This window comes from Giraffa tippelskirchi, chromosome 13 (genome assembly GCF_054371585.1).
Source record: "Giraffa tippelskirchi isolate mGirTip1 chromosome 13, T2T-mGirTip1v1.2.pri, whole genome shotgun sequence".
Taxonomy (NCBI): domain Eukaryota; kingdom Metazoa; phylum Chordata; class Mammalia; order Artiodactyla; family Giraffidae; genus Giraffa; species Giraffa tippelskirchi.
In genome coordinates this window covers 96,220,924-96,240,847 of record NC_137287.1, presented here as the reverse complement: position 1 = coordinate 96,240,847, position 19,924 = coordinate 96,220,924, and the positions used below count along the sequence as shown (strand labels likewise).

At 57.6% G+C, this 19,924-nt stretch overlaps 3 protein-coding genes across 19 annotated transcripts; 2 read left to right on the top strand and 1 right to left on the bottom strand.

The window, feature by feature from the left end:
• Positions 1-530: 530 nt before the first annotated feature.
• On the bottom strand, positions 531-6,700 carry ARFRP1 (ARF related protein 1). 5 transcript variants are annotated; one of them, XM_081557542.1, is made up of 8 exons: positions 6,458-6,700; positions 6,048-6,146; positions 5,715-5,802; positions 5,432-5,514; positions 2,629-2,710; positions 2,350-2,420; positions 1,642-1,742; positions 531-1,573 (listed from the first exon to the last, which is right to left on the bottom strand). In XM_081557542.1, exons 2-8 carry the CDS (start codon positions 6,138-6,140, stop codon positions 1,486-1,488), a joined length of 606 nt encoding a protein of 201 aa, XP_081413668.1. In that variant the 5' UTR covers positions 6,141-6,146; positions 6,458-6,700; the 3' UTR covers positions 531-1,485. The 5 variants fall into 5 exon arrangements, 4 of the variants coding, with proteins under 4 accessions (XP_081413668.1, XP_081413664.1, XP_081413667.1 ...); XM_081557538.1 differs by having other exon boundaries at positions 6,048-6,141; XM_081557541.1 differs by having other exon boundaries at positions 6,620-6,700.
• ZGPAT (zinc finger CCCH-type and G-patch domain containing) lies at positions 4,541-16,832 on the top strand. Of its 4 annotated transcripts, none has more exons than XM_081557526.1 (8): positions 4,541-4,778; positions 5,178-5,531; positions 7,269-7,933; positions 14,631-14,764; positions 14,982-15,137; positions 15,678-15,797; positions 15,887-16,292; positions 16,419-16,832. In XM_081557526.1, the coding sequence occupies exons 3-8, from the start codon at positions 7,347-7,349 to the stop codon at positions 16,555-16,557; spliced, it is 1,542 nt and encodes a 513-aa protein (XP_081413652.1). In that variant the 5' UTR covers positions 4,541-4,778; positions 5,178-5,531; positions 7,269-7,346; the 3' UTR covers positions 16,558-16,832. The 4 variants fall into 4 exon arrangements, with proteins under 4 accessions (XP_081413652.1, XP_081413651.1, XP_081413649.1 ...); XM_081557525.1 differs by having other exon boundaries at positions 5,061-5,531; XM_081557523.1 differs by lacking the exon at positions 5,178-5,531.
• A 484-nt stretch (positions 16,833-17,316) lies between these two features.
• Positions 17,317-19,851, top strand: LIME1 (Lck interacting transmembrane adaptor 1). 10 transcript variants are annotated; one of them, XM_081557545.1, is made up of 7 exons: positions 17,317-17,381; positions 17,801-17,891; positions 18,307-18,405; positions 18,586-18,643; positions 18,730-18,817; positions 18,902-19,251; positions 19,350-19,851. In XM_081557545.1, exons 2-7 carry the CDS (start codon positions 17,836-17,838, stop codon positions 19,626-19,628), a joined length of 930 nt encoding a protein of 309 aa, XP_081413671.1. In that variant the 5' UTR covers positions 17,317-17,381; positions 17,801-17,835; the 3' UTR covers positions 19,629-19,851. The 10 variants fall into 10 exon arrangements, with proteins under 10 accessions (XP_081413671.1, XP_081413670.1, XP_081413674.1 ...); XM_081557544.1 differs by having other exon boundaries at positions 18,280-18,405; XM_081557548.1 differs by lacking the exon at positions 17,801-17,891.
• The last annotated feature ends 73 nt before the right edge of the window (positions 19,852-19,924 follow it).

Here is a 19,924-nt window from a genome sequence, read left to right as displayed (position 1 = left end):
TGGAGGGAGGGAGGGAGGGAGGGAGGGAGGAAGGGAGGGCGAGTCACTGAGTTCAAGGGCTCCATTGTAGAAGAGGCCAAGTCAGAGTGGTCAGCGCCAGTCTGTGTGCCCTGAGGTACCAGGAAGTGTCACCTTAAAGCTGCCCCTCTTTGAGGCTCCACCCTCCTCAAAGCAGCAGGGGATTTCCCAGCAAGGGACTAGCCAAGACCTCCGGGTAGGACAGTGTCCCACTCGCTTTCTGGGAAACGACGCTTTTCCTTTCTGGGGCAGGTTCAGATGAGGCCTTGACTCATCAACCTAGGACTCCCAGTCTTGGCAGCCCTCACCAGCCCTGGAGGCTCCTGCCTGACCTCCAGGAAGGGCCCCAGGGAGAGGCAGGGTCAAAGCACCCCCTCAATGAGTCACCTCACCTGCAGCTGGCGCCCACCCCCCGCCCTGACTCATCCTTTTCCCAGCATCTCCTCCCAAGCTGCCTGGGGAACCTGACCCTCAGACAAAGCCACCCGGCCTCTGAAGAATGATGGATGGGAGCCACTCCAACTCTTTATTTTGCCCATAGCTAGGTTCATGGGGTGTCACCAGCTTCTACAAGGGCCATGTGGGAGGGTACTGAGGACCAGCCTTGCCTGGAGGGCCTCTGCTCCCAGACACAGGGACTGGAAAGGGCCCAGACCTGAGAGCAACCCCGCCCCTCACCCCCAGCTGGGAGCACAGGCCCAGAGCACTACTAGCTTGGGCTCCTTGGGACCCTGCCAGCCTTCCTCACACCCAGAGCTCGTATCTAGGTTATTCTGGGTGGGTACAGGAAGGCTGGGGGTGGGGGGGAGCAGATGCCCACTCCCAGCGCAACCACTTAGCTTTCCCATTTTCACTGGAGATCAGAACAAGGTGGCTGGACCAGTGGGTGGGGCTCAACGGCCTCCCAGGCAGGTCTTCCTGCCTCCTCCTGAAGCTGCATCAGGACAGGAACAGTGACAAGCCCAGGTCTCCCTCAGGTGACACCAACCCCCCCACCCAACACCAAGATCAGAGGGCACAGAGGCCAAGGACAGTCATAGTCGCCTCCATGGGCATGAGGCACAGAGTAGTCTTGAGCATTATGGAGGGCCCCATAGCTCTGAAAAAACCTATTTCCAAGTAGCTCCCCAGCAAGGCCCCACGCAGGGCCAAACCGGCAGGCCTGCTGGGGCAGGAGCTCCAAAAGAAGAGGTGGCCCACGGGGGCCCCAACCTGGGCCTCGGGCAGGTCCAGGCCTGCTATGCCCGTAAGTCCTGCTGGTGGCCAGCTGGTGTCCCTAAGGCCCCAGCACCCCTAGCAGAAGCCTCCGGATGCCTACACTTGTCTGGACACAGAAAAATTTGTCTTAGAGAAGAAATAAAGCAAATGGGAGAACCAAAAGGCAAAGCCGACCCAGCCCCCAGGATTGGTGGTATGGAGCAGGCAGGAGCTCTTCAGGACAAGTGGTGGACACACAGGTAGGTGTGCCTACGTGATGTCCCGCTGCCGCGGCGGCCGATGCACATTCCGCACGACGCACTTCACCATCCACTCGATGCCCTCGCGCACCCCCTTGCTGTGGAGACAGTGGGCATGAGGTGGGGCTGGCTGTGGCCCCCGGTGCCCAGGGTGAACCCCACTCACCCCGTGAGGGCCGAGCAGGCCTGGGTCAGGCAGTCCCGCCTGCCGATCTTGGAGGCACAGTCGCTGAACGCAGTCTTGATGTCAGGGATGGAGAGGCAAGTCTAGGGGAGGTGAGGCCATGAGGGGCAGGCCTGCCACCCTACCCACCCTCTACCCCCAGAGCAGTTCCCAGAGCTGTGGGGGTAGAGGGCAGGTGGGAAGCTGCATGGCACCTTTCAGGAGGTGTCTCCTGGTTACTGTCCAGGAGGATACCTGTCTGGTGAGCAGCCTCAGGGAGACACGCCCTGGCAGCATGACCCAGATGCTACAGGACCACGCCACCCACCTGTTCAGGACCCCCTCCACGTGGACAGCTGCCGTGATGCCACCTCTTACCAGTGGTTCATGGGGTGGGGCCAGCACAGCTGCTGTGCTCAAGGACAGCAGACAGGTTGGTGTCAGCACTGACTCCCACCCTGAGGTGCTTCTGCACTTTCTTTCCAGACCTTCACCTGGGTCTGCCCAGCAGGAGGCCCCTGGCTGCAGAGGAACGGGGCACTGCTGCCTCAGGTGCAGAGGTGCCAGCACAGCAGGAAGAAGCTAGGGGGTGGGGGTGCTCTGTTCGCCCAGAGCAGCCACACTTAAGGTAACTGAGGAAGGCAGCGGCCCTCCCCTGGGAGAGGTAGCCCATCTGGCGGGAACAGGAGCCCACTTGGCCTGGGGGCTCACCTCAACATCCTGCTTATTGGCCAGCACCAGGATGGGGACACCGTCCAGCACCTCGCTTGTGACCATCTTCTCTGGGGCGGGCAGAGAGGTGGCAGTGAGCACCCTTCATCCACCTCCACACAGGTCCCCACATCCCTGCCGACCCCACATGGACGCACTTGGCTGGCGCCCTCCTGTCCTGGCGTGGCCCAACCTCCCCCCAGCCCAGCTCTGGAATGGGGACTGTGCAGACAGAACCCTCCCACTCCCCCCATCCCCAGCCTGGCTGACTGTACCCACCAAACGCCTGTTTGGACTCAGACAGCCGCTCCTCATCCGTGGAGTCGATGACATAGATGACGCCATGACACTCTGCATAGTACTGGGCAGGAGCAAAACCAGGTGCTGAGCCTCAGGCACCCAGCCACCTCAGGGCAGCCCCCAGCTGGGAGACCCTGCTAGGGTGCTTCCTGGAGGTGGGGCAGAGTGCAGATACACCCCAGACCTGCTAGAAAAGGGTGGCCACCTTCCTCACCCACTTCCCAGGTGCTGTGCTCTGAACCCCACTTCAGGATCCACTGCTGAGACCTACCCACAACCCCTGGCCTGAGAGTGGCCCGAGGAGAAAGGATGGGGCTCCGGATCTCTGTACACCTGGGTAGGGGGACCCAGTGCAGACAGCAAGGCAGTAGGTATACCATCAGGGAGCCATGGAAGGCCTCCAGCACATTCAAGGCAGCTCTGACCCCCGCGTGGGACGACAGAGCCAATGACAGAGCCATGCCAGGGAGTTCAGAGCTCTATCGGCTAGCACCAGCAGGCCAGCCGGCCCTGGGTTCCTGCAGCAGCAGCCACACAAGAAACCCCCCCCTCCCCCCTCCCCACACACAAGCACCAGAGCCCAGGGTACAGGGAGAGCTACGGGGGGTGAACAGCAGCACCCCTGGAAAAACAGACACATGAAGCAAGGCCTGGTGAGTCCACCTTCTGTCCTGATGTTAAAAGCACAGAAATGCCCACATCGCAGGAGCAGGTGACTGCATCCTTGCCCCTTGTCTCCACCCCAGCTCCTGCCCCGCAAGAGCTCGGGAACTGGGAACACCCACACATCCCCCAACATGGGTGGCTTCCTGGTCCACAGACCAACCATGAACCTCAAACATGGGGCCTCCCTGGCCGGCCTGCTTGTGTGATACGGGACCCAGGAGCTGCAGCCCAACAGTGCAGGCCTCCTAGGCAGACAGGGGCACTGGGGTTTGCAGCGAGTCAGTGAGGGAATCACTACTTGGGCCCCGGACCCTTGTGGTGGCGAACTTCAACTGGTGTGTGACTGGGCCCCGGTGGATCGGGGCTGGGTCCACCAGCAGGGGATGACCAGGAAGCAGTGGCAGCTGTGAGCCCATGGTGCCCACCAGGCCCAGATCCTGAGGACAGCTGTCACCAGTGGCCACACTCTGGAGGCTCTCAGGTGCGGCCTGGAGAGACAGAGGCCACAAGTCCTCCCTGTGGTAGGGTGCCAGAGGGTCCACTGGGTCCACAGACGTGGCCTGAAGCTGGCACGTGCACAGACCTATAGGCACTAGCTCGTGGCATGAGCAGAGGTGCTAGATGGAGGTAAGGCAGTAGAGGTGGGAGTGAAGGTCTGCCAGATGGTGTCGCACTGCAAGGGGGCAGGAACAGGCCCCAGGACATAGCCTCAGAACAAGGGGAGAGCAGGAGGCCCACTTTACACCCCTCCTGGTGACTCACACGGTTGGGGACATGGTCAACCCTGTGCAACCCAGTCACCAGAGGCCAGCAATGCCCTGGCTTGGTCATCAGCAGGAGGCAGGGCACCCACTCCATCTCAGAGTCGGGGAGCATGTGAGAAACCCAGGGCCCATCCTGCCGAGATGGTAGGCTCAGTCCTCATGAGGAGGCAGTGGCAAGGCCATGGCATGAGCAGAAGTGGAAGCTGGGGGCCACCACCAACCACCAAGCTGGCTTCCCCTCAGGAGGAGCCAGTCCCCAGCCAGAGGCGCAAAGGCAGGAGAGCACCTTCACTGGCCATGTCCTGGCTGCCATGGTGGGCAGTGTGCCCAGCACAGGGCCCCTTGTCAGCTCCTGCAGGACCCACTATGACCCACCAGAGCTACCTGAACATGTCACAGCTGCCCACCATGGTGACCTGCCAAGGGGACGGGGTCCCAGCCAGCTTGGCCTGACATGGGGCGCGCCCAAGATGACCCTGTCCCTGACCAGGCCTTCATCCCCCACAACACTTGCCAGCTGCTAAACTCTGACACACCCTGCCCCTGCTACTCCGAGACCCTGGCCTCTAAAGAATGTCAGGTCCCCGTGTGGATCTGAGGTTTGAACAAACAGCCCCTGGTTTGGTCCAACTTAAATGGTCACAGAGGGCCCGTCAATGACTTTCTGGCCATGGAATGGAAAGGTCCTCTTGGCTGCAGGTCAGGACAAGGGGACACTTTGGGGAGAAGGAGGGGAAAATGACCAAGGACCTCCTGCTGGGGTCAAGCCAGAAACCAAGACTAGGGCATTAGACATCAGCAACTGCTGGGGTGGTCAGTACCCCTAGGGCTGGGTGAGCCTGTCTGTGCCCCCGGCAGTCCACTGGGTGGGGGAGGGGAAGAGGCTCGTTCCACCCTGCTCTCTGCTGGACCCTGTGCCTGGCAGAGGCCGAGTGAAAGACTGATTCTGATTCTGAGGTCTCAGAAATGCTTCAAACCCAGGTCGAAAGAAGAGACAGCTGCTATGAGCCTTGGAGGACATCATCCTCTCAGTAGGAGGGACCCCATCGGGGCTGAAGCTGAGAGCCAAACAGGCATTGTGTTTTTCCTGCTTCTCAGGCATCCTTTGTCTCCTCTTGTGCTGATTAGCAACAAAATCTCTAAACCTAAAGGAACAGGTGTGTCCCTGCTCTTGGGGGTGTGACTGGGGAACTGGGAGGGGGGTGAGTCTCAGGAACCAAGTGGGTCACAGAAGCTGCCAAGAATAAAGAAGAGGAATCCTAGGCCTCTGAGAAAAGGAAGGAAGAAGAGATCAAGGTGCCACCTGGATACAGATGGTGCCAGGGAGCCGATGTGGCACCCACCCATCTTACCTTGTCCCACAAAGACTGCAGCTCCTCCTGCCCCCCCAAGTCCCAGAACATCAGGCGGGCCTTTCCCACGTCCACAGTGCCGACTGCGGAGAAGAGACAGGTGAGGCTGCGGTTTTGGTCCCTGACCCACCAGCTCCCAGCTCTCCTGGGAGAAGCAGGCTGAACCTGCGCTCCACGATGCTGGAACCAACGGTAGCCGGAGCAGAGGCCTCACCCGCGGTCTTTGCACACTGCAGCATCCTCAGGGTTCTGCCCCCAACCCACACCCCCAAAGGACCCTTACTGTTTAGGCCCACGGTGGTAGTGATTTTGGACAGACTCATCCCCTTGTAGTTCTTGTTGAATCGGGTCTTTGACTGCTCCAAGAAGGTCTAAGGGCAGAGAGAAAAAGGCGTGAGATAGGAATTGCAATAGTTTTCAAACACCCCTCCTGGGGCTTATTGCTTTACAATAAGGCAAAAGAGAATGACGTTTGCCTTTTAAATCGGCTGGTGGTAACTATCCTATGACCTTAAGCAGGATTCAGAACCTGTCTGGGTGGAGAACACGCAGCTAAAAAAAAACACCGAAAGGACTGTGGGGGTGGGGGATGGCGCTGACACGGAGCCGCACTCACCGTCTTTCCGGCGTTGTCCAGACCCAGGATCAGAACGCAGTACTCGTCCTTCTGGAACATGTACTTGTATAGGCCCGACAGCAGCGTGTACATCCTGCTCTGGGCACCCGAGATCGGTCATAGACGAGCCGGCCCGCACCGTGGACAGAGGGTCCGGCTGCCCGCACGGCCGCTCACAGCTGGAGCCCAGGGCTCTCCTGGCTCCGCCTCCCCTCCCCTCCCCTCCTCTCCGCCCGCCTTCGCCTCCGCAACTGCTACAGAATTGGCCCGGCGATCCTGGTGCCCACACTCCCACTCCGGCCCGGCCAGGGCGCCCTGCTCGCAGGCAGAGGGCAGACCGTCCCGCCCCGCTTCACGCCGCTCCCCCGCCCGGGCTCCCTTCAGGCTTTGCTCCACTCGGGTCTCCCTACCCAACGCCCGCTTCGCTCCCGGCCCGCCGCGGGCGCCTCTGAAGCAGGGCGTCTGAGGGTTGGTGACCGCCCCGAGCTGCCGTGATGCGGGGGGGCGGCGCGGACAGACTGCGGGCCGGTTGCCGAGCCTGGGCTCAGCTCCGCCCACCCGCCTCGATGTACCTGCGACCGCCCGGCCGGGCCGCCGAGCCGCGGAGCCGGGGAACCGCCTCGCGCCTGACCCACCGACCCCACGCTGACCCCGCGCGGCGCCCGACGGGACGCGCGCTGGTCGGCCGGGGAGGGGCGGAGCCGTCCCGGCAGCCCTCGCGCCAGACACTTCCGCCGGCGGCGGCGCTCGGGCGGAAGCGCCTGTGGGCTGCAAGGGCGGAAGCGGGGTGCCCGGCGGCTTTGGCCGGTGAGGCCGGCTGGCCGTCTGTGGCGGCGGCCGGGAGACCGCGCGGAGGAGGGCCTTGCCGGGGCGAGGGGGTCTGGGCGACGGGCCCTTGGCCCGAAGTTGCTGGCCGAGCGGAGACCGGTGGCGCGAGGCCACAGGGGTGGGCCCGGCCGGGGACACTAGACTTGGACGCAAAGACCCCGGAAGAGCTTGAAGGCAGCTCCCGGGAAGGGAATCGAGGCCGTGGGGCCAGCGGCCAAGGGCCAGCTTTGGCTCCTCCTCTCGGAGCTTGAAATCTCTCCAAGTCCAAACGAAGAGACTGCTGCTGTTCACGGTTCCGCAGGCTGTCCACCGAGGGTTGCGGTCGGCCAGCGCTCAGTGCCGGTGTTGCGGGGGCCGTCGGTCCCAAACTCATCCGGCTTCTCTTCTCCGCAGCTCTGGCTCCCACGCCTCCCTTCTGAAGACCCAGGGACCCAGCCCCGCAGGCCCGGGAAACCGGCCTCTCCTGGCAGGATGGACGAAGAGAGCCTGCAGACCGCCCTCCGGACCTACGACGCGCAGCTGCAGCAGGTGGAGCTGGCCCTGGGCGCCGGCCTGGATCCCTCGGAGCTGGCCGACCTGCGCCAGCTGCAAGGGGACCTGAAGGAGCTGATCGAGCTCACTGAGGCCAGCCTGGTGTCGGTCAGGAAGAGCAAGCTGCTGGCGGCGCTGGATGGAGAGCGCCCAGCCCAGGAGGATGCTGAGCCTTTGGCTTTCCAGAACGCCATCGCGGAGACGGTGGAGGTGCCGGTAGCCCCCGGAGCAGAACTAGAGACTGTTCCTTCGAGAGAGACTGTGCCAGGACCCACGGAGCCTGGGCAGGAGGAGGACGAGGGGGAGGACGAGGAGGGCGGGGCAGCACTGAGTGGGAGAAAGGTGAACGCCCCCTACTACAGTGCCTGGGGCACCCTGGAGTATCACAACGCCATGATCGTGGGCACCGAGGAGGCGGACGACGGCTCACCGGGCGTGCGCGTGCTCTATCTCTACCCCACTCACAAGTCCCTGAAACCCTGCCCGTTCTTCTTGGAGGGGAAGTGCCGCTTCCAGGAAAACTGCAGGTGAGGCCTGAGTTCCCGAGGCCCCTAGCAGTGAGGGGTGAGGGGTAGGGGGGTGGCGTGGGGCCGCGGGGACTTGCGGACAGAACCTTTGCAGTTCTTTGCAGTTTTGTTTTTTTTGGCCAAGCAGAATGCTGACAAGAAGAGAACTTTATGGGGGCAGGGGGTTCTTCTAACAGTGTCCTTGTTTAGGGGTCTTCTTGGCTTTGCCCCCGATATGTCAGAAGTACAGAAGGGCTTATGTTGAAAAGAATGGAGCTGCCCACACACACACACCATGACCTGTTTTATGCTTCAAAGTGAAACTTCTAAAATTTATTTATATTTTAGAAATTTTATTAGAGAAGTTGTCAAACACCCAGGTAACTAGGAAGAGTAGCATAGACTGCTCACACTGTCATAGTAGGTCAATGTTTTGCTAATCTTGTATTGTCTATTCCTGCCCCTGGAGTATTATAAAGCAGGTTGTAGGACTTACTGGGCATTTTGCCTGTAAGTACTTCAGGATGCCCCCCTTACCTAAGTGACAAGGATGTTATGTTAAAAATTACCTCCGTGTCACTGTCACACCTCACCAACTTAACAGCAAGACTTTGTTCGTATTTAATCACAAATGTTATGATGATGTTGCGTTTTCTTTACGCACATTAAGTTTAATTTTGCTTCTTTTTCCTTTCCAAGGAATATTTCCTGAGATTTCTAGTGGATGATTTTCTTCTTTAGTCAGTAGTCCACTAGTCCAGGGTAACTACGGAGAAGGCAATGGTACCCCACTCCAGTACTCTTGCCTGGAGAATCGCATGGACGGAGGAGACTGGTAGGCTGCAGTCCATGGGGTCGCTAGGAGTCGGACACGACTGAGCGACTTCACTTTTACTTTTCACTTTCATGCATTGGAGAAGGAAATGGCAACCCACTCCAGTATGCTTGCCTGGAGAATCCCGGGGACGGGGGAGCCTGCCGTCAATGGGGTCGCACAGAGTCGGACACTACTGAAGCAACTTAGCAGCAGCCAGGGTAACTATTCAGTATCTTCAGTTGTTTGGTCATCTTATTTCTTTATAGATTTTTGCTGGGCCCAGAGTCTTATTTGGTGCAGTTCCCCTTATTTTCCTTTTTCCCCATGAGTTTTGTGAAAAGTGTAGTGTACATACAGGAAAGTGCATGAATCAGTCATAAACCTCCTTGAGCTTCCACAGGGTGGGTGGTGCCTTGTCCCCCAGCAGACAGTTAAGGAGCAGAGCGGGGAGCCCTCCATCCTTCCTGCCGTGGTCCTCTGGAGGGTTCCTCCCCGTCCCTGTGCCATGTCCCTTGTGGGAATGAGAACTCCCCACCTTCCTCTGGGCAGCACTGTTCCAGGGGTTTCACGCGTATTCACTCAGCTGGCAGCAAGCCTGCCAGGTGGGCCCTACAGCTGCTGTGGTTGCTGGACCCCCGAGGGGCAGCCCGGCTCTGAAATGCTGCTGCCTGCTGTCAGCTTCAGGCCCAACCCATGCAGCCCACCAACCCCACCACTACCCAGGTGTGACAGTTATTTTGTTGCATTTACTTTGGATTTTTATTTTAAAATTTACTTATTTAAAATTTTATTGTAAAGATAAAGTAGTGTTGAAGTGCCCTGGGACCCGCCTTTCTATCCTCCCTCCCGGGAGGCTTGTCACAACTATGATGAGCATCTCTCTAGCGTGTGAATCCTTTATGGGCACGTGTGTCTGTGCACAGAATATTCTTTTGCTTTATTTTCTAATTAAACTGTGTTGTGCAGCCTGCTTTGTTTTGCAACTTGCTCTTCTCACTGAGTGTGTCTGGGAGAGAAGTTCACATTTATATTTATAGGACTGTTTTGTGCATTTTAACTGCTGTGTTATTTTTCCTCATTAACACGCCATATTTTATCTGTCTCTTGGTGTTTCCCAGTTTTTATTTACTAAAAAGAACACACTGTGAAAATCCTAGCACATGTCTTTTGTCTTTGTTGAGAATGTCCCCAGCGTGGACGGCACGAGCATTTTCTTTCCTTGCGTGCTGTCTGCTTCTGAGTCCCTGGTCTGCTCTGTCGTAGTCACCCTAGTCACTCTTGGTCACATTCTCTGACTTGTGGATTCATACCCACTGGAAGTGAAGAGGTGTCTTGATTGAACTTGTATTTCCTCGATTATTAGCAAGATTGAACATTTTTTCATTCGTTTGTTCTAACTTTTATCGCTCCGTATTTCAATATCCTTATCCATAAAACAGAGAGGAGCATGTCTTTCGCAGTTGTTGAGAGGGTGGAATGCATTAATACGCATAAAAAAAACAGTACCTGACCTGGAATAAGGACACAGTGGACTTAAAATTTTTATCTTGTTGTGAAATAAGGTCAAATCCAGGAAGTAAAGACAGCACAAGGGATCACTGTAACACTCGAGGACTCAGCTGAAAACTACAAAGCTGCCAGTTACCCTGGGATCATCTGTGCCTCAGCCCAAACACAGCCTTCTCCCTCCTCCAAAAAGAACCACTGCCCCGATCTTTGTGATAATCGCCTCCTTGTGTTCCTTGTGGCATATCACTCAGGTACAGCTGAGGTGTAAATGTTGCAGTTTAATCTTGCTCAAGTCTAAAGGCTGCTGTCTGAATCTGACTGTGCACCCCCACCCCTGCCTTTCCTGGCCTCCCAGTTTCACTGTTGAAGGGCCAGACCCTCTGACCATCACCCACCGCCCTGGTGCAGCCCGGACATTCTTGCGGTGACTGAAGGCTGGCAGCTGGATCCTGGGACCTGCTCGCTCTCGGGCCCCCACCTGGGCACGGCTCAGTGCTCTGCTGCTTCTCGCAGCATGTGATGCTCGGTGCCTGGATCTGCTGGTGTGGTGTGGATTGCAACAAGGAGCTTTCAGCGCCATCAGCTCATTTACCAGCTGGGGTGCTTCAGAGACACCTCTCCTCCTATACAAGCCGGCTAGGTAGTGGGACAGATTGTATAGAAAAGGCAAGTTAACGCCTGATGTTTCTGTTTTGTTTGCTTAGTTTCCAAGATAACAAATTGGTTCTCTTTCATCCTGAGGTGATAAATTCACTCTTAAGAAATATTTAATATCCTTGTGGACTGATGGACTTAAATGCATTTGATGAATTTCAATCCACTGAGATGCTGATGTTTATTGAAACTCAAGCTGTCCCACCCTTGCCAGGTGGAGCCTTTTCATGATGGCTCCTCGCCCTCTTGACACGGTCCTGGAAATCAGGATTCCCCGCCCTCGCCTGTGCTCTTCCTGCCACAGACCTGAAAGCAGCCAAGTCTCCAAGAAGCCCTGGTTTCTTTAGTGGCACATGCTATTTCAAGACTCGCAGTGGAGGCCCAGGGATGCACTTCGCTGCAGGGGGCTCAGTGGTAGGTCTCTTCAGCAGACAGAGCTAGGAAGTGCAGGTGGAAACACGCTAATGTCTGTGTTAGTGCATCTGTATGTTCAAGGACGAGTGCCTTGTGACTTTATACTGATTTCTTAATCTTTTCTGGATTGCATCTGTATATCCTCAAGGATCAACGTCCCATGATTAACTTGTTCTATCCCATTCTGCATACACAGGACTCTCTCAGAACAGTATTCATTCTTTAGTTATGATGACTGAAAACTGTTTAAAGCGTTTTGACGCGTACCTCCCATTCTCCCTGCCATCTGACTGCACTAGACCTGCACTGTTGGCTCTCATGGCTGTCGCAGCCCATTGTCTCCCTTCACTCTCAGCCTTAGTTCTGGAAGGAACTTAGCGTCTCCTGCTCCCATCTACCTGTCTGTCAGGGTCTTCTTAGTCATGTTGGTTGTCTGAGACTCATTTTCTGGTAGGTTCTTTAGGAAGGGCTCACAGGAATAACATTTGTAGAGACCTAGCATGTGTGTTAGGCTCTCGTTGGGTCTTTCATGAAGACACAGTTTTGATGAACATGTATATGATTCTTGGCTCATGTTGCTTTCCTTGAATATTTCATATAACTTATTCAATTTTGACATAAAATATTGTTAAAATGTTTTTTCCCTTGTAAATTATATGCTCTAATAGTATGATGTAAGGATCCAACTTGATTCATTTGCATGTGGGTATCCAATTTCCTGGGGCTTCCCAAGTGGCTCAGTGGTATAGAATCTACCTGCCAATACAGGAGCCACAGGAGATGCGAGTTCAATCTCTGCATTGGGACGATCCCCTTGAGGAGGAAATGGTAACCCACTCCAGTATTCTTGCCTGGGAAATGCCATGGACAGAGGAGCCTGGCAGGCTACAGTCCTTGGGGGCGCAAAGAATTAGACACGACTGAGCACAGCACATATATACAGTTGTGTCATTGACAAACAGAGATACTTTTGCCTATTCTCTTCCAACTCGGCTGGCTTTTATTTCTTTTTCTTGTTTAACTGCCCCGCCTAGAACTTCCAGTACTGTACTGAATGCAAGTGGCAGGAGCATTTCCTGACTGGTTCCTGATCTTAGGGGAAGGTACCCCGCCTCCCCTCCTTGAGTGTGATGTGAGCTGTGGGTTTTCTGTAGACGCTGTTTATCAGGTTGAGTGTTTTTAACAAGTGAGGTTGTTGGGTTTTTTCCAGGTGTCTTTTCTGTATTTATGATGTGTACTTATTCTAAATGCTTGTTTTCTCATTCATGTGTTTACTTATTATTCTAGAGGATGTTATTCATAGATTATTATAATTATTCATACATAATTATTATTCATAAATCATAAACATTATTCATAAATGTTGTGAGGTAGATGATTAAGTGGGAATGTTGCTGGGGGTTTGAGTTTGGGAAGCATTTTTAATTTTTTCCTTATGAAATATGTAGTCTGTCTTTTCCTGCCTCTTTAGTAACACCTCTGTCCTGCGTGGATTTTGTCATGTGAGAGGCTTTTCCTGGGTGCCCTTCATTCCATTGGTCAGGCTGCCTGTGCTCTTAGTTGACATTGATTTCATGCACATGCCGTTAACTACTCCCATGGTTGGGAACTTCAGTTATTTCTGAGTCTTCCATGTTTGGTTCATACTCTTCTGGCTCCATCTTTGCATATGTCCACCATTACTTTTTTAGGGTCATTTCATAGAAGCTCTTGCTGGCTTAAGGAGGACACCAAAATTTAGGGCTTCTAAGAGCACTGAAGATTCTTGCAGGGAGGTTTATTGGCTGTGTCTGGGTGTGTTGAGGAGGAGTTTGGCCAAATTCCCCCTGGGTCTGGGTCTTTTTCCTCGGTTGAACAGGACTTTTCAACCACCGTGCCCGCCAAAAGACACGTGGACTGGTCTTGCATCTGCTGATGCCACTGGTCGCTGGCAGTACCCTGGGTACCTGAGGACAGGCAGGGGTGAGAGGGAGCCTCCCAGAACCCCACCCAGGAAGTTGACTGAAATCCCTTCTCTGCTCTCCTTTCTCCCCACGGTCTCCCCATGCAAGGCTGCCTGTGTATCGGAGCCAGGGCCTGTCTTTGCTTGCTTTTGTGGGTTAGAACGCTTCCTCCCTGAAATGGGGGCACTGCAGGAGATGTGTGCCTGGTGGCTTCATGTCTTTATTTGGCCAAGTTCAAAGTTGCAGCCCTCTGTTTCCACACTTCCTGTCCCACCTCCTCTCTCCTGGTTTTCGTTTTGGTTTCACTGTTTCAGTGACACCTAGAAGACAAGGCAGCACCGTTACAACCAGGTCCTCCTAGTTGGTTGGGGAGGACTCAGTCCTGTGAGTGCAGCAAGCAGACCCCCTATCTCGATGACCTGTTGTGTCCAGTGGAGAGGTGCCGGGGCACTGTTGTCACAAGTGTGTCTGCCAGCTACGTGTGTGCCTGTGTGTGCATCACTCTAGCCCAGGAGGCTGGAGAATAACCAGAAGCATCTAGTCCTCAGGGCACCCAGGTCCATCTGAGAGTGAGAGCACAAGCACAGTGTGTGTCTTCATACGTGTGCATATGTACACACATGTGCATACACGTATTTGTGTGCTTGTGTATAGTAAGTGTGTGTGCCTGTGTATGGTGCATGTGTGAATGTATGTGCTGGTGTATGTGCCTCTTTGTGTCCATGCATGTGTGTTCACACATGTGTGCACGAGTGCACACATATGTGTGCCTGTGTGTATATGTATGCATGTATAGGTATGGGTGTGCGTGCATATTTATACCCATGTTCAGTGTATACATCTGGGTGTGTGTACATATGTGCGTGGGTGTGTTGTATGTGTATACATGTGTTCAGTGTATATGTATGTAGGCGTGTGTACATGTGTGTGGGGGGGTGTGATGTGTGTATACGTGTTGAGTGTATATGTGTGGGTGTGTGTACATGTGTGGGTGGGTGTTGCATATGCATACATGTGTTCAGTGTATGTGAAGGCATGTGTACATGTGTGTGAATGTGATGTGTGTATACGTGTTGAGTGTATATGTATGGGTGTGTGTACTTGTGTGGGTGGGTGTTGCATGTGCATACATGTGTTCAGTGTATGTGTGTGGACCTGTGTACATGTGTGCGTGGGTGTGTTGCATGTGTTTGTATACATGTTGTGTTCAGTGTGGAAGCACATAGTTGTGTATTATGTGCATGTCTATGGATGTCTGTGTGAACGTGTGTGTACCTCTCCATTCATCTCCCCACCAGGCGGTGTCCAGGCAGGTAGACTGGATTCTCTGGGCTCATAGGACCCTGGTGGCCATACCTGAGTTATGTGGCCCTCTCTGCAGGTTCTCGCATGGGCAGGTAGTCTCAGTGGATGAGCTGCGCCCCTTCCAGGACCCGGACCTGAGCTCCCTGCAGGCCGGCTCTGCGTGTCTGGCCAAGCGGCAGGATGGTCTGTGGTATCCAGCACAGATCACTGGTGAGGCTGCCCCGAGGCCTCCCTGACGGGCCCTTCCCAGGAAGCCCTCTCCATGTGTCACATGTGTTAGCCTGCATGACTACTCCTCTGGGTGGGTGTTGGGGTCCCACCCCACACATGAGAAGAGCAAGGCCCCCTTGGTCTTGGCCCCACCCTGCTCCCACCTTCCAGAGTGGCTACTTCTGTGTGCTGCCCTGCTGCCTCTGTGCCCCTCCAGATGTAGACAGCGGCTACTACACGGTCAAGTTTGATTCTCTGCTGTTGAAAGAGGCCGTGGTGGAGGGGGACAGCATCCTGCCCCCGCTGCGCACAGAGCCTGCAGGGTCCTCTGACTCGGACAGCAGCGACGCGGACGACCCCAGCTATGCTCGAGGTATGGCTGTTGCCACTCCCAAAAGGCTCCCGGCTGGCAGGGCCCACACTGTGGTCAGGACAAGGACGCACTCCCGGGGAGACAAGGGTGTGTCATGGACCTAGAGCAGGTCCAGAAACCCACAGACGCAGAAACCATAACCCCACACGAGCCACGGGAAGGGATGGGACGCACAGGAAGGGACAGCTTCCTGCAGAGCACGGGGACCTGTTGGCTGGATGAAGGATCGGCTGTCAGTGTCTGGCCTCCCCCCAGGGGTGGGGGTGTCCACGTGGGGTCTGTTAGCCGCATTGTCCGTGCTGATGGAGGGGAGGACTGCTCTCCGCAAGGGAACAGGGAGCATGGAAGGGGGCCGTCCTGTGATCAGGTCATGGAGACGGCCAGGCTCTGCCTTCTGCTCGTGCCACACGCCCTGGGCAGGGAGCTGGGGATGCTGGGGGCCGGCCGTGACCCAGAGCTGAGCTCTTGGGTTAGTCTTGGCTGGAGCCCAGGATGCCCTGCATCCAGCTGGGTTAAGCCACTGCCCTCTGATGCCTGCAGTGGTGGAACCTGGTGCTGCCAACCCTGGGACCTGCAGCTCCGCTTTTGCCGGCTGGGAGGTACACACGCGGGGCATTGGCTCCAGACTCCTCGCCAAGATGGGCTACGAGTTTGGCAAGGGTAAGTGCATGTGTGCTGCGTGGGGACGGGAAGGAGTCCCCACCATGGCCCAGGGGTCCAGTGGCAGTGCCAGCTTGGGGTTCCGCTAGGTCTGGGCCGGCGTGCAGAGGGCCGGGTGGAGCCCGTCCATGCCGTGGTGCTGCCGCGTGGGAAGTCGCTGGACCAGTGTGCAGAGATCCTGCAGAAGAGAACCCGGGGTGGCCAGGCTGGCGTCAGCAAGCCCCCAAAGTGCCGGGGCAGAGGGGGTGGACCTGGGGGCCGCCCACCTCCTCGCAGTGTGTTCGACTTCCTGAATGAGAAGCTGAAAGGCGGGGCCCCAGGGGCCCCGGAGATGGGGGCAGCGCCCCCCGGGAGGAGCGGCAAGGAGGTGTACCACGCCAGCAGGAGTACCAAACGGGCCCTGAGCCTGAGGCTCCTCCAGACCGAGGAGAAGATTGAGCAGACCCAGCGAGCCATCCAGGGCATCCAGGAGGCCCTTGCCCGCAATGCCGGCCGGTACGTGTGGCCCTGCCCCAGGCGCCTCACCCCTGCCCGAGTTCCCCTGAGAGTTCGGGGTCGGCGGTCCGGGTCTGAGGAGGGGCTAGGGGGAGACGGCAGTGCTGAATGCGGGCCCCTCCCCAGGCACAGTGTGACAACGGCCCAGCTGCAGGAGAAGCTGGCAGGAGCCCAGCGGCAGCTGGGGCAGCTCCGGGCCCAGGAGGCGGGCCTGCAGCGGGAACAGAGGAAGGCCGACACCCACAAAAAGATGACTGAGTTCTAGAGCCCTGCACGTGTCGTGGATGGAACTGAGGGGCCTCGGCTCCTGCTGCCCTTGGGCAGACAGCAGGGATGGCACCAGAAGGGCCAGCCTGTTCTGTGGCTACACCCCACAGAGGGCCTTCTTGCTGGCCTCCGGCGCGTGGACACTGCTGAGCAGAGACTGGCTGCAGGGGCCCCTTCCTGACGCTTCCCTGCCCACTGAGTCCACTTGCCAGTGTCCTGGGGCGTCTCGTGAGCAAAGACATTAAAGTGACTTTGTCGCAGTGTCTGATTTCATCGGAGGCTCGACTGGCTGTGGGGTCCTTGGGGAGTAGGGGTCTTTGCACCGGGTCACAGTGCTGGGCTGGAGGGGTCCTGAGTGAGCCTGCTGCCCCTGCCCAAACCCAGAGGGCCAGGAGGACGGGCCTCCTTGCCGCTCTCCCAGATGTGGGTCACAGCCTAGGATGCCCCCCACAGTGCCTGACACCCACAAATGGGTGGAGCTGGTGCTGCAGTGGTGGGAGGAGACCTTGGCCGTGCTGGGCCCGGGGTAGCGCTATTAACGGGGCAGGAGGACCCAGCGAGCTGGGGGTGTCATGCATGTCTCCTCACCCGCACACTCACCATATCATGGGTGGAGGCAGTGCCAACTCGCCCCACCAAGTACCGTCTAGACCCCAGGCGGGGCCACAGCAGGTGGGGGCGGCTGCCGTGGCGGGGAGATGAGGTGAGGCACACAGGAAGTGAAGTGGGGAGCTGGGCTGCGGGTGACAAAGGCATTGTGCCTCAAGGTGCCCAAGCTGCCCGCCACCCCAGACGGTGGAGCCACACCACACCCCAGTCTCGGTGAGTGCCACACTGGCCTCTGGACGGCGGAGGAGCCATACCACGCCCTGGCTTCAGTGAGTGCCCACTCACCTCCAGCCTGGCCAGGGCCCCAAGCTCCTTAGTGCCTTCCTAGGACAGCTAAGGGCTGGAGTCTGGGAGGACTGGGCCCTACCAGGTCAGGGCATTGGGACCTGGGCTCTCTGGTGAGGAAAGCCCACTTGCTGGGCCTGGGCAGACTGGCCCCCACCTCCAGAGACTCCCCACCCCATAGCTCTGTGCTGCTGGACACCTGCTCCCCCCTGCCCCTGAGCAGCTCTGCCAAGACTCCAGGAAGTGGACATCCAATGGCAGGGGCAGTGGGAGGGGAGGAGTGGTGAGCTGGGGGGAGAGGAGGAGTTCATGTTCAGAGCAGCCCCTCCAGCCTACTTGACCCCCAGCTTCCCAGTCCCTGGAGGGGGCCAGTCTTTAGTGGATGGCCAGGGGGCACCACCTGGACAGGAGCCATTCCTCGGCAGGACGTGGCTGTAGGTGAGTCTGTGGCCTGTGGCTTGCCTTCCTGGGGTGTGACCTGGGTCTCAGGTTTGGCCTCTGACCACAGAAGGGCCTTGGTCAGGTCCCAGCTGCCCTGCTCCTTCTCACTGGCCCCATGCTCAGCCATCACTTGAGTCATCCTTGCCAACTCAGGTCCTTGTGGGGGCCAGGCAGAGCACACCTCACACCAGCACCCCCCAGGCAGAAGTGGGAAGGTGGGCGCCAAGGCTGTGTCCCCTCGGCCTCCGTAGGAGGGAGGGGCTACCGAGACTTGGGGTTTCCTGTGTGCTGAGTCACAGCGCACGGCGGGGAGGGGACCTCCTGACAGCATGAGTGGGGCTGTTAGGTGGGTCCCAGTCCCTCAGCCTCCAGCACCAGTCTTCAGCTTGCAGGCTCGTCCACATCTTCACAGGATGAGGCAACAGGGGTCCTCGGTCCCTCCTGCTCTCTGGGTCCTAGGGTGCCTCACACTGCTTCTCTGGCTGTGGGTGTTGTGCACAGCCTGCAACAGGTATGTCCATCCCTGCCTGGCCTGGGTGGGGCCTGGCTCAGTTCTACAGCCAGAGGGGGCGGGACTCAGGCAGGCCCAGCATGGCTCTGTACACATACTTCCTGACGGGCCTTGGACCGGAGGCTAACATCTCTGACTCGTGTCTCTGCCTCCCCGGGCTGATGACCCTCTGGCACCCAGAAAGCAGGCACGGAGGCAGCTGTCCAGGCTGCAGAGCAGTGCGATGCCAGCAGAAGTGGTGAGTGCCAGGGTGTCCCTGGGGCTAGGGTTCCCTGGGGCCAGGGTGGGGCCATCTGGAGGCCGACCAGCCTTCCTTGCCCCCAGTCACTGCTAAGACGACCCCACCACTGCTCCCTCAGCAAGTCAGACACCAGGCTGCATGAACTGCACCGCAGCCGGCCCTGTAGCAGAGGTGAGCTGGTGGGAGGGCTGGGGCCTGGAGGTGGGCAGGCATCCCCAGACCCCCCAGTAACCTCTGCCCTCCCCCCACCCACAGCCCCACGGCCTGCCAGCATGGATCTCCTACGTCCACAGTGGCTGGAGGCATCCAGAGGCATGACCAGGCTCCCAGCACCCTTCTCACACCAGGAGCTGCCCCTGGCTGCGCCCTCCACTGGCCCGGAGGCCACCTATTCCAACGTGGGGCTGGCCACAATCCCCAGGGCCAGGCTGGCAGTTAGCTCTGGGGCGTGGGCAGGGGCACGGCTGACCAGCAGCTATGCCAGGCCTGGGCCTGAGGCCAGACCTATGGTAGCTGAGTATGCTTGTGTCCAGAAGCTCAGGGGAACAAATCGGGGCCCCCAAGGCCTGGGGCAGGGGAAGGTCGAGGCAACCCAACCCACTCAGGTAACCTGAAGGATGTGAGATAGGGTGGGTGGGACTGGGCAGATCCTTCACTGAGTGGATGGCACTGACCCCTCCCTGGGCTGGCTTCGTTTCTCCAGGTGGACATCCTGTACTCCAGGGTCAACAAACCTAAAAGGAGGGACCCAGGACCTGCCACAGATCAGCCAGACCCCAAAGGTGGGGGAGCAATTTTGGCTCTGGGGAGTGACCCGGCCTACGAGGTCCTCCCTCTTGGGGGCCTGGGTATGGACAAGAGCCTCCTGGAAAATGTGTATGAGAGCATCCAGGAGATGGGAGCACCTCTGGAGTCCCCCAACTCCAGCTCCTATCAAGAAAGGACATGTGCAGGGCACAGAGACACTTCACTTCCTGTCTAAGCCTGGGGAGGGGTCTTCATCGCCTCCCTGCCCTGAACACCCAATTATAGATGATCCTTCCTCCAGAGTGGGCTGCGAACCCTCGTTTCTCCCACAGCTTCTCCCCCACACGCAACTGACAACACAAATTCCAGACAGCAGCGCTGCCAGCCTGTGGGGTCCCCTGGATCCCGGCTGCCATGTCCTCTGCAGGGCAGGGTTTCAATAAAGCCCCAGATCCCTATACCTCAGCCTGCTCTTCCTCACCCTGGGAGCCTGGGGGGTGGGGTTTGGTTCCGCTGGGCGTGCCAAGTACT

Excerpts from the sequence above, each read along its gene's own strand:
- ZGPAT (XM_081557523.1), top strand. The coding sequence starts at position 4,755 with ATGGAAAGGTCCTCTTGGCTGCAG. Across the intron at positions 4,779-7,268 it reads AAAGGTCCTCTTGGCTGCAG|CTCTGGCTCCCACGCCTCCC; the intron begins GTCAGGACAAGG and ends TCTTCTCCGCAG. Across the intron at positions 16,293-16,418 it reads CTTGCCCGCAATGCCGGCCG|GCACAGTGTGACAACGGCCC; the intron begins GTACGTGTGGCC and ends GCCCCTCCCCAG.
- ARFRP1 (XM_081557542.1), bottom strand. The coding sequence starts at position 6,140 with ATGTACACGCTGCTGTCGGGCCTATACAAGTACATGTTCCAGAAGGAC. Across the intron at positions 2,421-2,628 it reads TGAGTCCAAACAGGCGTTTG|AGAAGATGGTCACAAGCGAG; the intron begins GTGGGTACAGTC and ends TGCCCGCCCCAG. Across the intron at positions 1,743-2,349 it reads CCAATAAGCAGGATGTTGAG|ACTTGCCTCTCCATCCCTGA; the intron begins GTGAGCCCCCAG and ends CACCTCCCCTAG.
- LIME1 (XM_081557544.1), top strand. The coding sequence starts at position 17,836 with ATGGCCAGGGGGCACCACCTGGACAGGAGCCATTCCTCGGCAGGACGT. Across the intron at positions 17,892-18,279 it reads TCGGCAGGACGTGGCTGTAG|CTTGCAGGCTCGTCCACATC; the intron begins GTGAGTCTGTGG and ends ACCAGTCTTCAG. Across the intron at positions 18,644-18,729 it reads GTGCGATGCCAGCAGAAGTG|TCACTGCTAAGACGACCCCA; the intron begins GTGAGTGCCAGG and ends CCTTGCCCCCAG.